The sequence below is a fragment of the Haemorhous mexicanus genome, chromosome 1, assembly GCF_027477595.1.
Source record: "Haemorhous mexicanus isolate bHaeMex1 chromosome 1, bHaeMex1.pri, whole genome shotgun sequence".
Lineage (NCBI taxonomy): Eukaryota > Metazoa > Chordata > Aves > Passeriformes > Fringillidae > Haemorhous > Haemorhous mexicanus.
This window is the reverse complement of record NC_082341.1, coordinates 14,404,689-14,419,559: the sequence shown is the minus strand read 5'-3', so window position 1 is coordinate 14,419,559 and position 14,871 is coordinate 14,404,689. Positions and strand designations below refer to the sequence as shown.

The 14,871-nt window shown below is 39.2% G+C and overlaps 1 protein-coding gene across 3 annotated transcripts in view; it reads right to left on the bottom strand.

Annotated features, from left to right (window-relative positions):
- Positions 1-14,871, bottom strand: part of NRP1 (neuropilin 1) — a 113,736-nt gene that overhangs the window by 49,266 nt on the left and 49,599 nt on the right. For all 3 annotated transcript variants that reach the window (XM_059840361.1, XM_059840368.1, XM_059840374.1), the window contains exons 5-7: positions 12,798-13,025; positions 5,109-5,264; positions 2,349-2,515 (exon numbers count right to left, since the gene is read on the bottom strand). In XM_059840361.1, the coding sequence (XP_059696344.1) occupies positions 2,349-2,515; positions 5,109-5,264; positions 12,798-13,025 (551 nt within the window). The remainder of the gene's footprint in view (positions 1-2,348; positions 2,516-5,108; positions 5,265-12,797; positions 13,026-14,871) is intronic.

Here is a 14,871-nt window from a genome sequence, read left to right as displayed (position 1 = left end):
TGCACAAGGACCCTCTTATTGAGGTTTCTGGGGGTCCAAAGCCCTTAGCACTCATCACAAGATTGCCAATTAACAGGAAAGCATTTAGAACATGTTGGAAGTTTGAATTACCAATGTCAGTGTAGAACTAAACCACAATAAAATAAGCATAATCAGAACCAAATAAGAATTATCAGAGCCAAAGATGAGGTTAAGTTGTTGTACCTTGTGAAAGAGGACGATGTACTGAATCTCTGAACTAGCTCAGCTCCTTCTGCTGCACAGGTTGTGTTCTGCAGCATGTGTAAAGCATCTCTACTCAACACAAGTTGAATCTTCAAGCAAGAATTTGTAGGCTCATTCCTGCCAACAGGACACAGCTACAGCATAATTGTTCTGTGATGAAATCTGCCCTGGGGACGCTGGTCCCTCCACATGGGCCCCGGGAGAGAACGAGATGTCCAAGGGACTGCTCAGGGAAATGGCTCCTGCTGCTTTTTCCAGACCAGGAGCTGGGTGAAGAAGATGAGAGCTGTGGCATGAGCAGCACAGCATGCAAATAACCAGCAGCTTCTGGGCAGATGTAGTAGCTGAAGGCAGCAAAAAGCTGCTAAAAATTATGCTCAGTGGTTTTTTCAGCCCCTGAGCACCCTGGTTTATGGCAGGAGGAAAAGGAGGCTGAGAAATTCATGTGCAGGAGGCCTGAGGTACCCTGAGCGGTTTTAAGCATAAAACCTGGAGTAGTTTGAGTTCTATGTCCGTTATTAAAGAAGTTTATGGTCAAAAGAAGTCCTTTGAAACTTTTTCTCAGAAAGATCTAGTTCTAAGTGAAAGGATTTATATAAATAGATATAGGCAATATATAGGTATGTAGTTATCATAACTTAATAAAGTTAATAAGCACACAGAACACATGAATGAGATTTGACTAACTCTCTTGTTTTGATTATCTGGTCATAAACAGTGACAGAAGAAAAGAAGGAAACAAAGGAAAAGTGGCAGCCCTGCGACCAGATGAAGCACATGGAATTTGATTCTGATGCATTCCACCCTTTTTCCATGTGCATTCCATGGATTGCAAGTGGCAATGATTAATAACAAGCCTTGCACTTTGATAAGGTTGAGGAGTGTTTAGTGTTTATTCCTAAATAATGAAAAAGGATCAACAGATTTTTTTTTTTTTTTGCCTCTCTGAAGTCTGATTAGGTCCATTGTACCCGATTGCCAAGAGCTCAGGATGCACAGGGGCCCCCAAGCAGGACACCTGAGAGTCCCCTTGTGTGCCAAGGATCAGAAATGAGAGATTTCCCCCTCTTTCTTCCCTTTACTAACTACTACTCAACATGTTTTTGAGCTTTCTTGCAGACATCAAACCTCACAGGAAACATCAGTGTGAACACTAGTATGAAAGGCTAATAAGGCATTGTTTTTATATGTCAGTTAGTAATTTCCTATAGAAAATAAGAGAAGTAGGATGAATGTTTCAAATCTATGAACAAGTTTTCAATATTAGTAATATAATATGCTTAAGCATTTTTCTTAGCTTTTGCCAACAGAAATAGATTCTAGGTTTCAGGTAAGTAGTGCAAGTTAACTTAGAATTGAGGAAAATCAATGGTTTTCCACATAGTGATATTAATACTTCCCTGCTAGTATAGTTTTTTGTACACAGTAATTGATACGAACAATCTGAACCTGTTCAGGAGTTATGTACCATTCAGCTATGGACCTGATAATATATAACAAGCAACAAGTCCAAAGAGGCTGACTGAACTCAAGGAGCCTCTTCATGGTAACAAATGTTTGCAGCATTTCTCCTGTGCTAGCAGGGCAAAGCCAGGGCAGCCCATCTTGGTAATGAATGTTGTGTTTAAGGATGTGGAAGAATAGTCACCAGACAGAGACCATTGAGCTCATTCTGTGAGTAACACATTCTAGAAGGGACATAGGTCTTCTGAGGTGAAATCTGAGTGCATGAAAACACCACATTGTATTAATGCTTAACTGTAATCAGCTAGAGACATAGCACATGCTCAGTTTACTGGGACATTCCACTTTAAGTGCATGTTAAACTAATATTGACTTTTCCACTAAACCAAAATCTCTGTTATTTGTGCCCAGAAGACTGCAAAAACAATAGATGTGGGAAGTAGAAGAATTAATCTTCCTGACCTTTTCTTTTTCTATGCCTTTGGGAATAAGTCTTTTTTTGTCTGTCTAATGGGGAATATGAGCTATTCCCTTGCAACGATTCTTAAATTATGTAGAAGTACTTCACTGTGTTATTTTTTTCTTTCTTCTGCATTCCCCACATCCAATAAACTCCACAGAGTATTATTAATAACATCTTTAAAACGTTATTTTTTTACCTGTATCCATTCTCTGATGGAATCTTCCCCTGGGGTCCATCCATTCTCAGGGTAATTCAGCCGGGACCTTTCTGAAGACCAGATAGTGCTGTACTGGGAGGAGACAGTGATTTGATCAGAGTGAATTTCTCCTGACTCCATGCCCAGTGGTTCCATGCACTGGAAATCTGAAGAAAAAATAAATTACCATCATTATTATGGTCAGCTTTTTGATTTAGACTTTGAATAATAAGAACATTTACCTGCTTTGAATATGAATATCTAAAGAATTTATTTTTATGTGACTTTGAATACTTTAGCAACTTTAAATGAGGCAGTGTTGGGCTTATGGTGTCATTCTTAATACTGCCATTTGAGTTGCCATGGCAATTCCTGCAATAATAATGCTGTACAAATATTTTAGCCCAGTATTGTGGCCATTTCAGTGTAGGACAATAGAAGTGTCCATCCTAGGCTAGCACAGATGCTCCTGTGGATTCATAATATAGAACAATCTATGTTCACCTCAAAATTATGCAAAAGCCCAGAAAAGACAAATTAGATGACTTTACTAAATAATTTGATTTTAAAACTATTTAGTTCAGTATAAAAAATATAAAATGCTTAAAAAATATTATTAAAATTTTAACCGTTTCCTTTTGGATTCTGGACACTGGAATGAAATAGATCAACAAAATTTGAATTCAGGCCACAAAATTATTGACCTAAGGAAATTACCAGCTCTTCTGTAATGTGGTGCATTGTAAATGAGTTGATCATCTCCATTCAATCTCATTTTGTTTACACAAAAATTACCTAGCTAATTTAGAATCAATTGACTTCCTAATCACTACAGTGAGTTCAAAGGTTGGTAGGGCAGAGTGACTCAATTCTTCTCTCAATCTTTAAAAATAAAGGCTCCAACCCCTACTAAGGCAAGAGAAGGCACTAGCTTCAGACACAGCCTCACACCCAGGTGCTCCTGGGCCTTCATGTCAGTACTAGAGCACCCCAGTACAAGGGCAAGAGAAAAAACCCCATGGGCCTGTGCTTCTGTTCAAGGACTTCACACTATAGAAATAGAATTATTTCCTTTATTGGAATTTAAGCTAGCATAACTCTGTGAAATGGAGTTGGATATATTTTGGATATATGCTCCTTTTTATTTCACCTTCTCTGGAGCTGATGTTTCCTCAATAGGGATGGGTGCTGAGCTGAAAGTTTCAACAACCACGAGTTAGAAAAATGGCTTTGAAGTAACAAAGTTTTGGGTTTTCAATGAAAATTAAAGTATTGTGGGAAAAAAAAAAAGCTTAAATCTTTTATCATGGATCCAAAAATGTACATTCAGAAATGTTACCAGGGTATTTTATAGGAGCTGTTGTTGGGGCTTCCCATAACTCAATCATGCCAACAACATTTCCTGTGGGATAGGACCCTCTCCCCCAGTTCTGTGCTGCTTCAATGTATTAGGTACGTGGTGAAGTACTGAAGCTGGACTACAGCAGGGTAAGACTGAAAGAACTTCTGCCTGAAACCCAAAGGAAAGCCATAAGCCACTGCAGAGAATGCAAAACATGATAGGGGGGAGTAATATCAAAATACCTAAAAAAAGTGTCTAGTTTGACCTAGCTTTCCCTGTAGTCTACTGAGAGAGACAAGTAATTCCTGGGGACACATCACATGTCTGAGATAAGTAGATTGGGCTGTCCTCTGGAGGTGACCAGACAACACAAAGAGTAAGGGTGGCTGAAATTAAACAAGAGAATTCGCTTCTCTAAGTCTGCAGCATATAAAATGCTTCCTCTTGTCATCCAAAAGGGTTTTCATACACCCCAACTTCTGTTCTGCTGTGTTTAAGAACTGAAGGCATCTTGGCATGGCAGATATTATTAATTCTCACTTCAGTGGGATGGTGCATCTTCAGCCTGGTGAGGGTGACTGTGGAGGAGGGGGACATGGGGGACACAAGTTGTTTGTGCTAGTTATGAAGGGATGGAAGCAGCACCTACAGTGGAGGAGAGATGGGGAGTTACAGTTAAATTTTAAGTTTGCTCATTTTTCTTTTGTCCCTTTTTTGATTAAACAATGACATCAAATCTGTATGAATCTGCTCAAAACTCAGTAAAGACACAGAAAGGAGAAGAAGTTTGATATAAAATGTGTGTTTTATCATTGAGGAAAGCAATGAAATCTGCAAGGACATGGTGTAACACAGCGTGTTACTTTCCTGTTTCCCTCACTTCATTTCATTCTCTGTCCAAAGGGTAAGCATGAAAAGGAGTCAACTGAGAAAAAAATACGAGACAGAGAACAAAGCTTAGCTAGCTTATGAAATGGTTTAACAAGAGCACATATATTAAATGGGTTCTTTTTATTCAAGAAATCGATCATCAAAGCTTATTCCACGTAATAAAAAAAGGCTTTGGATAGTGCATTCATTGTTCATGTTTCATTGTTTTAATGCAAGTGTTCAATTGCTCTGCATTCCTGCGTTTCCTTGGTCAGCACAGTTTTTCACAATAATTATCCCAACTTCCTGGCAATACAGTGGAATAAAACTGTAAGGAGAATTCTGCTTCTTGCACTTCTTTTCAAAGGGCAGCTGTTCTTAAAAAAAAAAAAAAAGAAAAAAAAAAGAAAAAAGGAAAATAGAACCAATCTTTCTCTACCCTCTTATTTATTTAAGGTTTCTTTAAAGCTTCAGACAACACCTGGTGTGCAAGAAGACATAACAGAGAGTATTTTCCAAGAAGCTCTGCGGGATAGATAAATACTGACCTTCTGAGACACTGCTCTGTGACACACTGTAGTTTGCTGAGAAGCCCTCCTTTGCTATTGCACTGTCAGTGTAGAAAACCATTGAAAGAATCCCCGTTGAAGACCGGACACGTCCTGGGTTGTTTTGCCCACAATAACGCCCGATGTGTGGGCCAACTGCAAAGAAACAGGATACAATAGTAAACTGCCAGTGCTGCTCTGACAATAGGTGCCACTACAATATCCTCCCAAAGACAGTCCCTCAGCAGGAAACGGTCAACCTCTGTAGCAGCTCAAAATAACAATGCCATCAATAATTCAGTGATGAACAATAAATTGTTTATCCTACCCTGGCAATCGTACTTCTAAAATGCTCCAGATAGCACTCCATGAACCTCTGAAAATGTACAGAACCAGGATTTAGAAAAGTGTCCTTCAAAGTGTGCAGAGCGGGCAGTGATGCACAAAATTACTCATAAAAAGCACCACAAGTATTTTCCAAAGTGTGATTGAAGCACCAATTTATGACAAGAGCAACTGAATGGCCTGATTTGCCAACCTGATACACAAGATGCTGTGAGGAGTTCAAACAGTGCCTTCCAGGTTTTATGCTCTATACTGCAGATGCTCTGTTAATTTAATCTCAAACTTTGAAAAACATTTTTGCCTCATATTGAGGCTATGACCAATATGACCAACTTCATCCCCCTTTACTTAGGCTTTCAGACCCCCATAGATCTTTTGCCTGTATGGTGAATATTAAAGAATATTGTAAAAGAATTTGAGAATGAAATCTTAATCCTTTCAAAAGAGCAAGAATTTCTTAAGTATATCTCCATGTCACAGAATACACACACATACACAGTTACATGATCTCTCTTCATGCTAACACTGCATAAACCAGATTTTGGTATTTTTCAACATTTCCTGTGCAGTGAGATAATCTTTTTCCTTAATTAAGCTACTCAATTCACAACCAACATATGTGGCCTTCTAGCACTTGAGCATTCCCTACAGATAGGTCCCTAGGCTGTGGAATGGTGGTACATCTGTGCTTACAAACAATAAGAGAAGATAATGCTAAAACCCACCCATGGAGTCAATCATGAAAATAACCATGAGGCGTCATTCTAATGCTTACACCACTGGCTTTCCAGGCTTAAATTAACACCTTGTCATTTCTCTAGGAAGTCCATTACACTTTCAGTTTAAAATATAAACTGTTTAGATATCCTAATTATTCACAGTTCAAAGAAAATCTACAGCTAACATAATTTTCTAGTCCTTTATTGGCATTTTCCAACAAGTAAAACAGTTCCAGCTTGGAATAACTTAATACTTACTTATGTAAGCTACACATTTCTGTAAGGCCCTAGAGCTGCCAGAAAGAGGGAGCTCAGATGTTGTAGCTCTTGCTGCCAGCATGTGCTTTTCTATCCATACTCTGGCCACAGTTACTCTTCAGTTGCCTTGGCAATCCCATGGCATTTGAAATACCTGCCAATTCAGACTTTTTCCACTAAGGTTGTTCAACGCAGCATTGATAGAATGATCAACATCCTATAGAGGATATGAATTTAATTCTTCCCCATCCTAGAAATCATTAAAGCTTCATGGTTTTATTTTTCAGAGAGAGAAGTTTGTTTAGACTGTTAATTGGAGGCTTTTTAAAAACACAAAATAATGCCCCCACATTCCAGGTACTGCGGGTTTTTGGTTTTGTGTTTGCTTTTGTTTTCTTTTGCATTTTCTCTGTGCAAACAGCTCTGATCCTGCTCTTTCTCAAAATGGCTTTCAAGATTATAGCTGCTGATGGTGCTCTGAACTGCAAGAATATAAGGAGGATAAGGCTACCATGTTATGGTGCTCTAAGCCTCCCTCCTCCCATTTCCTGTAGGGAAGCCTCTTTGAAAGGACAAACAGAAGAGAACTTTGTTTAAAGCAGACAGGCTTTAAGATTCCCCATGACTCACTGGTTTATAATTTTTAAGACATATTTAGTGATTATGCATTTGAGTCTTCAACAGATTGGCCCTGCCATCACAGTACTATTCCCTTTGCCAGCTATGTGGATGCAAGTGCCAAAAATGTGCAGAATATGACACAAAGAAGTATTGAATTTTTTGTGCAATGTGTAAACCTTAGCCTGCTGAGCTAATACGATATTGATCTGAGCACAACTGGATGAAATAGAAATTCTCCTTCTTCCATAAATAGCTAACACAAAGTTCCTCCCTTCTTTTTTCCATTCAAGTCTTGAAAACTTTTGAATGACAATAAATTATCAAATATTTTGTGTGTCACCACATCAAATAAATGCTGTGCAGAAAACCCACTTGAGGAGTCATTCAGGGAATGAGACTGCTGTCTGTTTAGGCAGACTATGCCACTGGTTATGTTTTACCATCTTCCTGACAATTCCTTAGGAAATTAGATGGGATTTCGTATTAGACTGTCTAGAGTTCTAAATGGGAATTTTGGGGCAGAAGGTGCTGAAAAGTCACTAGGCCAGCCTCTAACTGTGGACCATCATGTTCCTATGACAGCATCCCTCAGGAAGGGCTGCTCCAAATGTCGCTTGGATTATGTCCTCACTCAAGGATGCTTCTACCCTACCTGCAGAACTAAGTCATTTCAGCGAGCCAGCTACCTCATCTGACTGCCCATGCTGCAGCAATTTCTGACACCTTGGCTTCTCTTTTCACTGACACAGTATTGTACAGTAGAAAACTGAGTAACTTTCTGGTTAAAAGATGGAGGGACAACTAAGAAACCTATTTTGCATGCATTTCCCAAAATGCACAATCTAATTCTATAGCTTGAATAAATCATTGATTAGTCTTAATAAGTATTTTGGAAGGTTTACAGATCAGAGTGCAGAATATAGAGTAAGTGGCTGGTGGTTCAAGACTAAACAGAAACCTTATCTTTACTGATTCTTCTTTTCTTTACTATTGGTTGCCTTTCTGCACAAAGAATATTGATATGAGGAAATTCTGAATATTACTGAAATACACTTTTACTCATCTAGCTGAAATATTAGCTTTTGGAATTAGGTTAAGACCCTCCCCCCCGAAAAAAAAAAAAACAAACCAACAAACCAAAAGCAAGGAAAAAAGGTATATCAGACTTCTAAAATATTAAAACAAATGTTATGTTAACTAGCCATGTATTTAATTTTAAAGCTGTTTTTAATAAGCTTGCACGTATGTTGGGGACAGTATCTTCACATCACTATGATTTTTATTGAAAAAATATTTGCACACAATTTAGGATGCTGAAGAAGAAACAACAAAAATTAATTCCATCTTCACATTCCAGTAGTCAACTACACTGAGCTTGTGTATGCTCTTAGATCTTAATGGCTTCTCACAAGAGTGTAGAGAGCAACCACAACAGGAGAAACACACTTAGATTAATAGCAACCTTCATTTGCACTGATGTTAATGACTGCAGTAAAGCATTCTGCTTTGCTCTGTAATTCAGTGGAAGCTCTTGTGGTATTGACTGAAGCAGCAATGCTTAGGCTGTGGTTCTCAAACCATATGTAAACTTCTTTAAATTACGTTTGAGCCCTAGTAGACAGCCTATAGTGCTTCAAAGAGAGCTGCATGATGAATATGTGCAATTCATCACTAAAGCTAGTCCTCGTCTTGACTGGGCTATTTTTCTTCAAAGTCATCAATGGAGTGTTCTCAGCAGACGCTGGCTGAGATATATCTGTGCCTTGGGCAAAGATATTTTTGGTATCTAGTTTATTCATGCAAAATCATATCTTTCTGTTCTGAGATCTACTCACTCTCCTGCTCTAAATCCACCTGTTATCTCTTTCAAACCATGGTCCCTTTTCTGTACAATATTTGCAACAAGCACCTGTAGTTCTCAGATATTCCTCCACGGGATTTTTTTCAAGAAACAAAATTCCAGGTTTGAGACATTCCTGAATGCCTAGCATTTCCCTCTTGAAACAGCAAAACACTTACACCACTGTTTAACTTCAGTCCTGTAAGGGTCCTTGGTGAATTCCTTTTGAAGGCAATCTAACTGCTCACATGCTTCAAAGATAAGCACGTATTTTGTAGAATCAAGTAGCAAATACTCAGCACTTGCCAGCTTCAATCCACTGAAAGGACAGCCAGGTAGGCTGAGGACTCCATGATTGTGACAGAGCATTTCAGGATTAATGTCTTTTTGAATGACTGTTACACTTGCTGTCAAATTCTCTAACAGAAAATTGTTTTCCATCAGTGAAATGGAAATTATGTAGGAAAAAAATGTAAATGGAAGCTTACTGATTTGACATATCCTTTTAAACATCATTGTGAAAATTTGTTTAAAAGAACATTTCTCTTCTTTGCTTTTTTGGGGAGGAAGGAAGGAAAAAATAATCACAACTGTATAAAACAGCAAATCTATTTCCTGCTGTTCTCTAAGGACTGTAGCTTACTAAATTCTATAGTGAAAACATTTTCCACTTATGTTGGGTTTCATCTGCTCTAACTTAGGCATCTGAAGTTTACATCTGACTTAGGGATTCATAGCTTTCACTACAGTCAGTGAGACAAGACACTCCAGAGGTCCTTTAACTGTGTACTAAAGTACGTGTTGAGACAGGACAGAGTGGGATGCTGTTCCCTGCTGGGAACAGAAGGGCTAGCTGTGCCTGCCTCAAATGCTCATGCCTGTTTTCCAGAGATGCATATTCAGGGGGCTGTCCACCTAATTCTGTTGTAGTTGAGACAACAACTATTTTCCAAAAAACTGTTCTCTCTCTCCTATCACATTACTGCCATCATCCCAGGAAACCACAGCTGTGATGCTGTGGAGCAGGGAATGTGAGCTGAGGGATAAACATTTTTTCCATATATTAAAAAAACCCTTCTGTCACATTTACATCAATGCAATAGCAGCTTTAACACAACTGGGCATGTGAGCAGCAATGCATTACAACAAAGAAAAATAACTTCCTTTTCTATGGATATATCACTAAACAGAGTGGGCCAGGGGACACACTCTGGACCTGCAGCCAGTCACCAGGGACTGCTCCTGGGACCAGACTAAGAGAGTGATACAGCTTGTCCCTATGGGGCTCTTCCCTCTGAAACTGCCTGGCCATGTCCAGCTTGCCTGCTGAGAATGATCCCTGGCTTTCACTGTCCTCCAAATCATGCTTAGGAATTTCTTGGGAAAGTGCAAATTGGTGTGTGCTAAAACTGTGCAAGGGAGTACACCAGCAAATTAGGAGTTCACACAACCATATTAGTTAATATCAGTTAATGCAGAATACTTCTGCACAGACTAAAGGGAAACAGACAAATGGCTCAAAGACTCACCCTGGCTGAGTCTCCCTCATCAAAGGGAACCATACTGTATAATTTACCACTGAGTAGAAATTTACTGTTTTCATGTGGATACAAGTCAGATTTACTTTTCCCCAGATACTCTCTCTCTATATATTCTCCAGCATACAGACATTCTCTATCTTCAGTTCATGGCCAGGTTGTACCAGTGGTTTCCTGTGCCAGCTTTGCTCTTCAGTTGAAATAGTTTTCCTTCCCAGGGATTCATCCTGCCATGCATTTATAGGAAAGCAATCACATTCCCTCTTTCTTTGTAGTGTTAAGTTAAACACGAGAGACTGAGGATCATCCTACAGTGAAATGATGCAGCAAACATTCTTCCTACAACTGCTGCAACCTCCAACAGTTTATATCAAAGAAAACATTTTTCCAGCCTAAAAATTGTGTTGAATATTTACAAGTAAACGTGCAAGTACCCTTAGTGGATGTCAGGATCATTTTCAGTGCAGAGAGTTTGTGAGACAGTTTGCAGAAGGCTGATAATGCCTGTTGATAATTGGCCATCAGTATGGCTCAGCCACTTTCTTGAACCAGGAAATTACTGCTTTGAAACCCTCTACACTGACAAGAATGCATTTCTTTTTGGTTATATTACACATTAATTGATTTACTGGATCATCTTTTCAAATATCAGTTTAAATGCAGGCTCTACAGGACAGATTTGGCCTATATACAAATAAACCTATGATTAAATGTTCCAGACATCATTATTGTACTATTAAAATATTGTTTTTCTAATTGAAACATTAAATACTAAATAGTCTTTTAGCTATTGTTATGGGTCTTTCTTCACTCTATTGAAACGGATTGAAAAGAGCCATGATAAACCCATTAAGCATAAAATATGAACAAAAAAGTTCAAATATATGTTAAAAGACATATATTTCCTGCAGCATCAATGGAAGCTTTAAGCAAAATTATATCATGGATTTATTTAGGAAAACAGTCAAGTTTTAATGCATTATTAAAGTATATTCCTTAAGTTATATATTTTCATTTAAATAAAATATTATTGTAGGATTAGCAGTTTGTAGAAACTGCCACTGCTGTTCATAAAACAAACTGAAAAAATCTATTAATAAGGGTTATCACACTAGTGGAAAACTGAAATACTTGTAATTAGCGCCCTATATGAACAACATAAATCTTCAATCACTGAATTTTGCTACAAATTAAAAATTAAGAAGAAAAAGGACAGCTTCAAGATGCTTCTCTTTATCAGCTAATGCCAAACACAGAAACAGTGAAAAAGGCATCACTAATAATCAGCTTTACATAGCTCTTTCCACCCAGCTCATACAGGCATTTGGGCACCCTGAAGGTTGGGCATTCAGCTTGTAGAATCCCTTTTGGGCTGGAGCTGCAGCCTTTGGCTCCGGGTCCTTGGAGAATTGATACATGGCTGCCCTGCCCAGGGGAGATTTGAATCTTGCAGACCCAAGAGTGTACATGAAAAACACAGAGAAATCATGTAGCTATTTTAGTTGTCAGACTCAGTGTAAAACAGGGATATGAGGTTGGGCAGAAGGTGAAGTGAGGGCTCTCTGGCTCTGTAGGGTTAGCTAATATCTGGCTATGCACTTAGTGAATGTGCACAAGGTCAAGTGTGGTCAACAACTAAATGGAAAATTACTGAGATGGCAGAGACGTTCCAGAAGGGTACCAAACACACCCACCCTGACACATGAGGCCATCTAATCAGAGATTATAAATTAACAAATTAAGATAAAACCTTTGGATTTGCTTAAACTGTTGGAAGAGAGATCACTCTAATGGAGGAACCTCAGTGCCCAGTCACTGAAGTCACCTGAATGAATAACTCAGTGACTCTTTACTGGCCTGGGTAATTGTTTAGTCACTATGATTTCAACTGCATGGACAACACATTTTCTCTGGCAAAGAAATTCTCTGCTTTGGCAGCTGGTCTGTAACACAATTCCTCTGCAAGCCAGAGGGTCAGTACCTGAAGTCCAGTTTCTGCAAGTTGTTGGAAATGTCTGGATGATACTCTTGGGTTAGCTGTGAAAATTTGAGAACTCATTATGAGACTTCACATTTAATTTATTTTAGTGTAGGAGGTTCATCACATATTACCACTAAACACAGAGGTTTCTGCTAAGCCAACTGTTAAAACTGAACATATTTCATTAAAAAAAAAAATCATTCACACTAGGATATGCTTTACTGAATGAATTTACAGAGCATTTTCTCCATTTCTTTTTAATTCAACTCACTTCACATAAATCAAGCAAGTATCTCTCTAGCATGACAGTTTAAAAAATGGGATTATGCCTTCTGCAGGCCACTACATAGTAATGGTTATGCATATTACAGTCCACTTTTCTCTTACCATCAGGGAATCCATCCCAGATTTCCAATCGGTCATAGCGACAGAATACTCCCCCTGGAGTGTTTGAATCAGGTTCTAGCTCAAAGCTTTCAAATTCCAGTACAATCTCTGACATCTTTGGTGCAAAGATAATGTAAGTGCATTCAAGGCTATTGGGATATTTTTCAGGGAATCCAGGGGACTTTATCACTCCACTTGATGAAGTAAAGTTTCTGGAACATTCAGGTCCTGCAGGAGAAGGAGAAAAATCAGTGGGGTTAACACTGTGCTACTAAACAAAGCAGTTAGCTGGAAAACAAATTAGGTTGTATTGTCTCTCCAGCAGCAAAGGTGGCTTTTCAATGAAACACCTCATTTTAATCACTGCATTAATCATTCAGCCAGCTTGTTCCTATTATTGATAGTCAGTCATTTAAAGCCCAATCCACATATACTGTCTGATCTTCAATTTTCAATTTGTATGGAACAATATGAAAACTTGTACCAGCTCTAGAAAAAATTATGACAAATACAAAGTCATGTGGGAACAATGAAAGTGTAAGCTGCAGAAATCTCGACAGAGCCCTAGAGAAATAATTATAGCCCCTTCAAGCTCAAATCTTTAAATCTTATGGCTGACAGGCTTTTATTGGTGAAATAGAACTTTTTACAAAAGCGGGTGAGTGAATTCAGTAGAGGGAGTAGTGGTTTCAGATTCCTGGAGCACTGACTCAGTAACTCTGCCAGATGTGACCTATGCCTCCTTGACAAACTAAATGTGAAAGGTAATTCGTACATGTACTGAGGGTGAGTGACTCATTCTGAGTGGTGTTGACACAGGTGCACCAGTAAAATGTTGCTGTTAGTGTGGGCATGATAAACTGTGTGATTACAGGCAGTGTTGCTAGAAGTCACCTCATGTCAGTGTTGACACACCAGCTTTCCCTGATGTTCCCACCATGGCACAATGGGATGCTCCAAACAGTGCTCTTGGTGGAGCAGGAAACTGGTAGTAAAGATGTGAGGGTATAAAGGGCCAGGTCACTGGGTTTGCCTTTGTGAATACAGGGGACAAAGTGGGATCCCTCTCTTGTTGATGGATCTCATTTCTCCTTTATTCAGGTCCCTCAGGAATCTTCTCTGTGGATCCCACACCTGCAGGTGTGCTCCAAAGTCAGCTGCAGGCACTGCCCACACATCTTCCCACAAGGTCTGCCTTTTGACACTCCAGATTTAACAGAGTGATTTACAGGACTTGGGGCATTGGTGGATATCAGCTGGCCTGGGGAGTTTGGGTAGGATGACTCAAATGAAGGTCCTTAGACGTGGAGAACAGGAAGGATACAGAGAGCACAGCTTGGTTGCAACAGGCAGGTCTGTGCTGGAGAATGACGCGTGTGAGGCCACAGTCTGGATGAGGATGCCCAGCATCCTTAGAGACTGTAGTCAGGAGCCTTAGAGGATTTCCAGTGCCTAACACAGATCATTGAGGGAAAACAGTCTGGCTTGTTGCATATATGAATACTCTTATTTCACTATAGAAAATGTTTTCATTGTGAATGTGCCAAGCATATTACCCCCCACAGATCTGGCCACCTCCCAGCTAAATTCAGCACTCAAGAGAGAGGTCTGAATGAAATTACTCAGTTCAGGTATTCTTGCCCTTCAACAGACACTGAGAGGAAATTCTTGAACTATCACATCAATATTCAGAACACTTCATGGCATATTTTGGAAGATGTGGATATCGATGCTCATGTAACCTGACCCATTCCAATTTGGGAAATTACATTTTGCCTATAATTAAATCACCCCCTTACACATTAGTTGAATATTCCTCTTCTTTCCCTGTCATTCCCTTGTCTCCTTGTCATGTAGGGGAGGGTTATATTCTGGTTGTTGCTCTTCACTCCCACCAGTAGCTGCTGTTCCAGGATAAAATAGCTTTGCTCTGCCATTCATAGAATAAAGTGCTCTGTAGTCCTCTTGGAATCCAATAAAAGATGCAATATAAAATGTAAGCCAGGATCATTATTGCTTTATTAAATACAGCCAGACCCTGGCTCCGAGAGCGCGCAATCGTCAGGCTCTTACA